This window comes from Oryzias latipes, chromosome 11 (genome assembly GCF_002234675.1).
Source record: "Oryzias latipes chromosome 11, ASM223467v1".
Taxonomy (NCBI): Eukaryota; Metazoa; Chordata; class Actinopteri; order Beloniformes; family Adrianichthyidae; genus Oryzias; species Oryzias latipes.
The window spans coordinates 3847401-3858026 of NC_019869.2; the positions used below are offsets into that span (position 1 = coordinate 3847401).

General features: G+C 40.2%; 3 gene segments (V, D, J or C); 2 read left to right on the plus strand and 1 right to left on the minus strand.

Moving 5' to 3' along the window:
• The first annotated feature begins 301 nt into the window (after positions 1-301).
• On the plus strand, positions 302-2068 carry LOC111948225. The segment is given in 3 exon segments: positions 302-325; positions 824-875; positions 1646-2068. Coding segments are annotated over 3 exon segments (393 nt in total).
• A 1997-nt stretch (positions 2069-4065) lies between these two features.
• On the minus strand, positions 4066-4776 carry LOC110015854. The segment is given in 2 exon segments: positions 4066-4420; positions 4535-4776. Coding segments are annotated over 2 exon segments (360 nt in total).
• Positions 4777-5987: 1211 nt separating this feature from the next.
• LOC111948226 lies at positions 5988-7584 on the plus strand. The segment is given in 3 exon segments: positions 5988-5993; positions 6111-6162; positions 7104-7584. Coding segments are annotated over 3 exon segments (375 nt in total).
• Positions 7585-10626: the final 3042 nt, after the last annotated feature.

Sequence of the window (10626 nt, forward strand, 5' to 3'; positions counted from 1 at the left end):
GTAGATCAGAGCTTTAGGAGCTTCTCCAGATTTCTGATGGTACCAGGCAAGATAGTATTGTGGACCTGAGTGTTGAACTACTTGTTGACTGGCCTTACAGTCTATAGTGACCTTTTGATTGAGCTGCACTGATTTAGCTGCTGGCTGAGTCACAACAACATTTTGTCCAACAGAACCTGCAAAGAGAGAAGAACCACAAAGAACATGAGATGCTGAGGAGAAACTCAGCTGCACTCCAGATGATTCTCACATGACACCAACATCATCTTCCTCACCCTGAATGAAGCAGAGGAGAGTCCAGATGAGGACGCAGATCAAAGTCATGGTTTGACTGAGGAGGAGGAGGAGGATTTCTGTATCTTCTGCTGTGATGAAGGACAGCTGTCAGTCATCCAGTCTTCAACTCTCAGGACTATAAAGTCTCCCAGAGCACTGGAGCATGGAGCTGCTGATGCAAAGTGTTTCTATGGAAATGCAACCACTGACTCCAACAGGAACATGGATCTCTGTCATCAGGATTCACACCAATGGATCAATCAATCATTCCAGATGGGATTCAAAAATATTGATTTATGCTCAAATATAATATTCGTTTTTCACTACTAGTACGTATTAGAAAACCTTTATATCTGCAAAATTAGAACTTAAGTAGAAATTAAGCTAAAACCTGAAAAAAATAAAAACTTGTATTATTATTTCAGTAATAACCTTTTTCACATCAATCCGTTGTGTTTTCCAGTCAGATTGTGTTGAGTTTGTTGTGTTCAAAGTCAGAGAGCGTGTCTCTCTGCAGTCAGAGGTTTTTGTACGACGACTCAGTTAGTTTGTATCACTGTGGTGGACTTTTGGTGGAGGAACCAGACTGGAGGTTGATTGTAAGTAATTTATTTGCAATTTACATCCATGTTTTAACAAAAAGTGTTTTTTTTAAGTACCATAAACTAATATTTGTCTACTTGTATGATTTTCACAGATTTAGTTTATTCATATATTGCAGGAAACATTCACAGATGCAGATAAACGTGATTCCATTTGAAAATCATTTGTCAGTAATCTGTCGACAAAGGTGAATTTATAGTTTTACAAGTATAGGGAACTGTAAAAATATAATTGTGTGAGTTTTAAAACATCTCAAAATACTCATAGGTGAGAATTTTGAAGTAATCAAAAAAATAAAGTAAACAAGACGTATCAACCTCAAATTGTTGCTTTTATTCTCATCTCATGTCAGAATCTGTGAACTCTGTTAGATATCTTTAACATTTAACAATCTGCTAAAGAATATGTTAGACCGCATTTTGAAAATATTCTTTTAAAAAAAATGATTCTGTTTATTTCTCACCAAAGAAATAAACAAATGTGAAAAAAAAATGTTTTTTTTCAGTTGGGTTGTTTTAAGTTAAGTGCAGTAAGTTTATATCTTAAAGATCCTTTTCTTATTTTACGTTGAGACTGAAACCTGTTTGTTGATGTGGTTCATTGGTGAAGCTCATCTGTTGCCATGGTTACAGCACCTAAAGAAGGAAGTGAAAGATTGAAAAAAGTGTTAAACTAACTGAAGAAATAAAGCAGCATTTTGCTGCAGGAAGAGTTTCTGTTCTCTTTGGATGATTTCTCATGAACTTGTTTGTGTCTCCTCATGCAGTGGGTCATGTTCCCCCCAAGCTGACAGTGCTGTCCCCCTCCATGCATGAGGGGAAGGCCACACTCCTGTGTCTGGCCAACAATGGCTTCCCTTCAGGCTGGACTCTGTCCTGGAAGGTGGGCGGCAGCAGCATCAGCAGCAGCTGGGAGGAGAGCAGGAGCCCCGGGGTGCTGCAGAAGGACGGCCTCTACAGCTGGAGCAGCACCCTGAGGCTCCCTGCAGACCAGTGGGAGAAGCTGGACTCTGTGACCTGTGAGGCCACCCAGGACTCCCAGACTCCAGTCCCAGAGACTCTGTGGAGAAACCAGTGTTCCTAGTCACCACCTGACTGACTGGAACAATATTATTGTGTTTTTGCTTTTACTGAGATTTCAGCTGCATTGATGTGTTTTTAATCTTCTTTCTTTGTGTGTTATAAAAACATTTTTATTAGATGTTACTTGTTTAATGCATTTTGAAAAATAAAAAATACTCTTCAAAGTTGTTTCATTTGGGTTTTCTAACAAATATATACATTTTAATTTTCATAAATGGTAAAATAAATTTAAAGGGCAATAATCCATCCATGCATTCAGGGTCATAAACAATTTGTTGCCCTAAACAAGATTTTCTATGTTGCCTCTTTGCCTCACAGTAAACTCCACTGTCAGTAAACGTAATAAATTTGTGTCAGACATTTGTGTGTCTTAATAATTCAATAGCACATGACAACACCTAAAAACAATAAAAGAAACAAAAACAAAAAATAAAACTTTTTTCATCAATTAATAATACAATATAAACAGCTTAAATTAATAAATAAAACAAGTGACATTTTTATAAATAAAATATTGCACAGCTGAGCTGGAGATGACTGGAGCAGCATAGGAACCAGAAAGTTTTGGACTTGTTGACGTTTTGAGTGAATCTCAGCTAGAAGGAAACAACAACTTAATAGTCTTAGTTATGCAGATCATTTCATGTGGTTTATTCTTTTCTTATTAAGACCTAATAAAAACCAACTAGTCCTAGTGTCCTTTCTGGTTCCCCCTGGATGTACAGCGTCCTTCACATCCTTCTATTCTATCTCTGCTACTGGCCGGTCCTGCATGCATCTACTAAACCTGCTATGTAAATGTTGGCATCACTGCATTGATGGAGTCCATCCAGTTACTGTCAGGTGAAGGTGGACTACAGTCTAGACAGTTTGTCAGTCCATCACAGAAACACACAAAAACACACAACAACACACTCACATCCACACGTAAGGGTCAATGTAGACTCACCAATTAACCAACTTTTATTTATTTATTTGAACTGAGGGAGAGAGTTTGTCTATGTGGAGAAAACCATCATCTGCATGAGGAGAACATGCAAACTCCATATAGAAAGAACCCGGCTGGGATTTGAACCAAAACCTCCTTACTGTGAAATGAGAGTGCCAACCGCTACACCACTGTGCGGACCATTGATTAAGTTATATGGATGTAACCCTTGTGCCATCCTAGGCACGTTAACATTGGGAGTTGGGTCATCTAGACCCACTAGACAGAGCTCTGAACCTTTTTTCTTCAATGATTTGTAATCTTCACTGGTGTCCATGGATTACATGAAATCTTTCCACCTTTATCCACCTTTGTCATGGTAGGGAGAACACCTCAATGTAAGGGTGGGGTCAACTAAGATAGCACAAGGGTTAATTGAAATAAAGAGTTTATCAAAAATACAATCTCTGAAGTTTCTTTCATCTCCATGAACCCAAATTATATTTTTCCTGTGATCTTTTGCAAAAAATAAAACTGCATTTGTTTTAATTATTAATCATTAAAAAATATATAAACAGTTCTGTTTGTTCCTGCCTTCAATCAAGATAAGTTTTGTATATATGTTGTAATAAAAGTGTGTAATAAATGAAGAAATGAGCCTCAAACACAAATGAAGAGAAGGACGTTCTTCTGCTTTTGAAGCTTTTCAATCTTCCTCCAATGAAATATGTCACTAAAGTGAATGAAGTCCTCACTGTTTTATAAATATTATTCCATATTTTTACCTGATAAATTAATACAGACACTTTGATGGAATGTAAAGTAGTGATTGTACAGTTTGTAGATCGCTGTAAATGTTTGTCTCCTGAAAAAACACAAACATCAATGTCTGAACCTCTGGTATCAAAGTAAAAATAATGTCTAAATTGTTATAAGCATTTTTTTCTTCTGGCAGATTCATTGAGGTTGAAAGATTTGAGAATTAATAGAAAAATCCATTATTTTTCTATTAAAATAGAGAAGACATGGATATGATATTTTGTAAAAGGCAAATAAAATGCTTTCATTTTTTTAAAACCAAAAATCAAATCAAATTTGAAAAAAAAATTTCTTTTTTATGAACTAAATTATCAATAAAACACATTTGCACCAAGAGGTTGAGAGCAGTTGTTCATTCAGATCAGTTCCTCTTTAGCTGAAAGAGGTTTTTGTACGACATTGTTTCACTGTGTGAACGGAAAGCTGCTGCTCTGCTGACAGTAATAAACTCCTGAATCTCCAGCCTGAACTCCACTGATGGTCAGAGTGAAATCACTGCCAGATCCACTTCCACGAAAACGATCAGAAACTCCAGACTGACGATTTGTTGCTAAATAAATCAGGAGTTTAGGAGCTTCCCCAGATTTCTGAAGATACCAGTGGAGCCAGCTACCAACACTTGAACTGGTTTGACATCTAATGGAGAAAGTTTCTCCTGGAACAACAGACTGAGATCCAGGAGTCTGAGTCAAAGTGATTTCACCTGATGAACCTGGAAAAAAGGAAAAACAGAAGAGTCATTGAGATGAATCCTGATGAAAGAAATCTAAGAATTGTGATGAAGTTTGTTTCCTGATGAATCCAAGTTTCCAGCAGAGAGTCTCACCCTGAACAAGGAGCTCCAGGACAGCCAGCAGCAGAGTCAGTGACATCCTCATTGTGCTGCAGGTGTGTCAGTGTCTCTGAAAGGTCTGGACAGCCACTGATCAACACTGAGCTCTTAACTGCTGGAAGCAGAGAGGCAGCACACATATGCAAACACACTGAGTCAGTCATCTGCAGCTGTTCTCAGCAGCTCTGGATGTTCAGCTTGGAATCTTTGGCCTACAGGAGCTGCAGCAGCACAACTCTGGAATAAAAACTCCACACTCAGTCACTTCTGATCACAGATTAGAATAATTATTTTAATTGAATTGTTGATAGGTTGGTTGAATTAATAGGTAGTTTGTCCTCTCCAGGTGGAGTATCTTGGGGTTTTGTTCATGATAGCAGGAAATTCAGAGAGATTGAATGCTGGATTTTAGTGTTGTCTGCTGTTATGCTGTTGTTGTGCTTGTCCATTTTGGTGTAAAGAGATCTGAGTCAGAAAGCAAAGCTCTCAATGTGCTGGTTAATCTTAGTTCCAATACTCACCTATGGTCATAACTTAAAGAACGAGGTCCTGAATACAAGCGGCTGAAATGAGCTTCCTCTGCAAGGCGGCTGGTGCTCCCTTTGAAAAATAGTGAAAACATGTAGAATTTGGCGATGGAATTCTCATGCAATGGTCATCCCCAGGCCCAGAATCCAGATTTCCACCCTTACTATGCATGCATGATGTATTTATTTTAAAATATTACCAGTTTTAAATTGTAATTAACCCTTGTGCTATCCTAGGCACTTTAAAATTGGAAATGGGGTCATCTAGACCCACTAGACAGTGCTCTGAAGTTTTTTCTTCAATGATTTATTATCTTCACTGGTGTCCATGGATTACATGAAATCTTTGCACCTTTGTCATGGTAGAGAAAACACGGGTGGGGTCATAGGATAGCACAAGGGTTAAGAGAGAGATGTGAGTTGCAGTCTCCCAAATGTTAAAAACATTCCCTTTTATTTATTCATTCTCTCTTCATTCATTCTTGGTGATGGTAGAGGCGTTGCTGCCAGTTCGCGCCTATGGTCCCTCTGACCATCACCGGGATCATTCTTGCACATTCATGCTGGTAGCCAGTGGCGTTAAGGGTCTTGCCCAAAGGCCCTCACTGGGTGATGTTAATTGTTCACCATTGATATGGTAATTGCCCCAGTACCATTGTTCATTCCTATCAAACCCTGGATTCTTCTGGTAGTCTCTCACCACCAACAGAGCTACCCAGCCGCTTTAGCCCGGTTATGATTAGGATAAATAAACTGACAAAACTGTATTGACTAATAAGGGAGCTAAGATCAGTTTCAAAGCAAAATGGGTCTATTTTTGCCATCCTATTTAGAGGAAACATCATCAGTAGGAAACATTGGAAAGATAATTCAGAACAAAAACTGATTAAATTTCAACTAAATAATTATAACACTTGTTCATGTCTGTAATGAGATTTAATATCAGTTGTGTTTTCCAGTCAGATTGTGTTGAGTTTGTTGTGTTCAAAGTCAGAGAGCGTGTCTCTCTGCAGTCAGAGGTTTTTGTACGACGACTCAGTTAGTTTGTATCACTGTGGTGGACTTTTGGTGGAGGAACCAGACTGGAGGTTGATTGTAAGTAAATTATTTTCAATTTCCATCCATTTTTTAACAAAAAGTGTTTCTATTAAACCATAAACTAACATTTGTCTATTCGTAAGATTTTCACAGATTTCGTTTTTTCATATAATGCAGGAAACATTCACAGATGCAGATAAACGTGATTCCATTTGAAAATCATTTGTCAGTAATTTGTCTGTAAAGGTGAATTTATAGTTTTCCAACATTTTTATATTCAGTTATAACATATGAACCAATAATTTTTGGTTATTTTTATAATTTTGTGTTGAGAAGAAAATGAAACCTCCTTGTTTTTAAGTTGTAATAATTCTCGAAACTAATTGATTTTTTGTAATTTTATAAAGTTTTTCGAGAATAAATTATAACTTTTTTTAAAGGAAAGCCTGAAAATATAATTGTGTGAATTTTTTAACATCTCAAAATACTCATAGGTCAGTATTGTGAAGTAATTATAAAAATTAAAGTAAACAAGACATATCAACGTCAAATTGTTAATTTTATTCTCATTCTCTTGTCAGAATCTGTGAACTCTGTTAGATATCTTTAACCTTTAATCATCTGCTCAAGCAAATGTTTGTCCATAGTTTAAGAACAATCCTTTAAGAAAATGATTCTGATTATTATTCACTTAAAAAAACACGGAATGTGAAAAACGTAATGTCTTTTTTCTTTGTCAGGTTTTTATAAGTTAAGTGAAGTAAGTTTATATCTTAAAGATCTTTTCCTTATTTTACGTTGAGACTGAAACCGGTTTGTTGATGTGGTTTACTGGTGAAGCTCATCTGTTGCCATGGTTACAGCACCTAAAGAAGGAAGTGAAAGATTGAAAAAAAGTGTTAAACTAACTGAAGAAATAAAGCAGCATTTTGCTGCAGGAAGAGTTTCTGTTCTCTTTGGATGATTTCTCATGAACTTGTTTGTGTCTCCTCATGCAGTGGGTCATGTTCCCCCCAAGCTGACAGTGCTGTCCCCCTCCATGCATGAGGGGAAGGCCACACTCCTGTGTCTGGCCAACAATGGCTTCCCTTCAGGCTGGACTCTGTCCTGGAAGGTGGGCGGCAGCAGCATCAGCAGCAGCTGGGAGGAGAGCAGGAGCCCCGGGGTGCTGCAGAAGGACGGCCTCTACAGCTGGAGCAGCACCCTGAGGCTCCCTGCAGACCAGTGGGAGAAGCTGGACTCTGTGACCTGTGAGGCCACCCAGGACTCCCAGACTCCAGTCCCAGAGACTCTGTGGAGAAACCAGTGTTCCTAGTCACCACCTGACTGACTGGAACAATATTATTGTGTTTTTGCTTTTACTAAGATTTCAGCTGCATTGATGTTTTAATCTTCTTTCTTTGTGTGCTATAAAAACATTTTTATTAGATGTTACTCTTTTTATACTTTCTGCAAATTAAAAATTACTCTTTAAAATTGTTTCGTTTGTAATTTCTTACAAACATACATTTTATTAAAAAATATACATTAATTAAATGGTAAAATAAATTTTGTGGGCACCAGTCTCTACCAGGGGTCACCAACGCAGTCTCCATGGTCGTCCATGAGAGCAACTTAAAGGGCCAGCAAGGCATGCTCTAAAAATTTCACAGATCATGAGGGAATTCAATATTACGACTGAGTATTAGAGGCACCAAAAAAAAAAAAAAGTTTTTATCTCATGAGTTTAGGAGATAAAAACTTGTAAATTTATGAGAAAAAAACTCGTAAATTTGCGATAATAAGTGGAAGTTAGCATGCAGAGCAGCAGGTGAACGCCGCGCAGCAACAGAGCAGACCGACTAAACTCAGTTGAACAGGTGAGCTGCATGAGCTTGAACGTTCCAAATATCTGGAAGCTCATTTGTTTGATTTACAATTTATTAAAGTTTTATTTATTGATGGTTGGTTTGCAGGATCCCTGCAGCCCGATGAAGCCATCGGTGTCCCTGCAGCTGTCCACTTCAATCCTTTCTTCCTCCAGATCTCTACGTTTGTGTGACGCTTCCGTCTGAGGAGGAGCACTTTTTTGGCATTTTCAACGTTCTAATGCTAATATAATAGACTAATTTCATTCATCTTTGTTGTTTGATGATATAACGGGACGTTTCCTTCCGCATTGGTGTTCGGATCTGATGACAGGTTCCTGACGTAAGGTGACAGATGAACTTGAGGGTTTGTGAATGAAATGACGATTTATCGTATTTCGGGCAGATACTCGAAGCAGTGTTTTCAGGTAAATACCCCAGGGCGGTTCAGTTAATTAACTCACCTGCTCAGCGTCCTATTTAAGCCAGGTGCGCAGTTGTTCATTCTTTCTTACCTTCAGCGCTCATTCTTCGCCGGTCTCCGTGGCCGCGGGTCTGCGTCTCTTTCGGCATCTTGCTGTGTTCCCCCGTCCTTCGGATGGATGATCCCCATCTTTCTGATGTGGGGTTTTCATTTCGCCGCGTCTGCTCTCCTTAATTTCTCCTCCGATCCGCGGGCGGCTGACGGCGCGCGGCGCGTTCGTTTCGCCGCGGTCGCGTGCATCTGCAAGGGGTGTGCTTTCCGCGAGGTTCGGGATGTCCGTGCCCCCCGATCAGGAGTAGTCCGGGTCTTCTCGTCTGCCGTGGTCACCCCATTTATCCACGGTGAGCGTCGTGCGGACTTTTCCCGTGTAGTTTTCTATGGCTGCGTCTCACTTTCCTGTTTACTTCGGTGACGTCACGCCCCTAAGGACCCTGGGAATTGTAGTTTTGACTCTGGGTCCTTCATGATGCACTTCTGATTCCTTTTCTGCTGCATAGTTCTGCGTCGTCCGGTTGTTTTTTCAGGGGTTGTGGGGTCCTTTCTGTGGTTGTGAAGGCTGGCAGTCCTCGTTTGGACAGGTTTCTCGTGCTGGCTGAATTTATCGTGGCTTTTAGAATTTGTTTTCTGTTGCTGTTTTGTTCTTTGGGAGCTGTGTGTAAATCTTATCTTTAATTTGATGCTGGCTTTATTATTATTATGGCGGTTCTTCTGTTTGTTTTCCTCGTTGTTGTAGCTGCTGGTTAGTTAGAATGTGAATCAGTGTCTCTTGGACCCGTCTCTGCTCTGTGGACATTTTTCCCTATGATTGGTCTCTCTTATGCAGCGTCTATGGCTCATTTTATTCACTCAGCGATCGTCGTTCATTGCCCCTGCACATTCTGCATCTGGTTCTGCTTCGCCTGTTTTTCCCCGCTCTGTGTACCCCAGTGGGTCCTGCCCTGTCCTCAGGGACTTGCGTCGGCCGCATTAGTGAGTGTGTCGGTCTCGTCGCGGCCTTGTTTTCCCGGCTGGACAGTTAATTTGTTATTCTCTCTCTAGTTTGGTTGGAGGTTTGTGGGGGCTATGTGATGGATTCTTCCGGGGCATCGTTTTCAAAGCCGCCACTGAGGGTGGCCCCTAGGAAGTGTTCAGGTTGACGTGACTTGATCTGGACCTGTTAGCGCCTCGCAGTTGTTCTTCTGGGCATCAGTGGCCTGGTTCCCCATGCGCCTTCAGGATTAGTGTACATTTTCTTCAGCTCCCCATGCTGTCTCCACGATTTTCCTCCGAGCGCGATATAAGGCTGAGGATGACTGTCACTGATGGTCTCCCTGTTCTGCCTCTATGCCTCTCAGTGGCGTCTATTGGCCTTCAGTTGGCGCTCGAGGTGTTTGCCGGTTTGCCTTTCCGTTGTCGTGGCAGTCCTCATAAAATCGACTTTATTATCGCCCTGTACTGGATATTTGTAGGCGCTTGGTGCCCTTCATTTTGCATGTTATTGATGATTTCTTGGTGGCCAACTTTCCTTTGTATCCTTGGTCTTTTGAATCTCTGTGGAAAAACTTTATTTTCAAAATTGGGTTTCCACGTTATCTATAATTTACGGTCCTCCACCCGTCCGGATTTATTTTTTTTCTATAGATTTGGGTGGTTCATTGATGCTTGTCTCTCCCCATTATGTCATCTCTAGCTTTTGTGCAGCATGTCGTTTATTCAAATTTTGGTTGGATATGATTCGTCAATGATTGGCCCACCTGACATTTGCTGTAGCTTTGGTCCTATGGTCATCCGTTCATCTTGTGTTCTTGTCCTGGGTAGTTCGATCCTGGGCCACGTGTTCCTGTTCTGGATTTTCGTGTTTTGCGTTTGATCTTTCCCTCTCTATGCCTGGAGTGGTTTTGTGATACCTGTTGTGTCTTCAGGCTCCCTCCACTTGTTCTCCTGAGTCTGCGCCTTCTGGTTTGGGGGAAAAGGATTTAAGAAGAGTGGTTTGTGTTTGTCCGGCCGCCAGAATCTACAGCTCTGATGGTTCTTAAGGGGTCGTCAGGTTATTTCATCCTTGGAGATTATATTAAGGCTGTTTCAATATTGAATGATAGTATTGTGTCATAGGTTGACTTGGTTAATGTTTAAATAACACCTTGAGCAACTTCTACCCTGACCGTAGGAAATGTATCACTTGCGCTCTCAAGCTTAGTTCAAGAGTTAAAT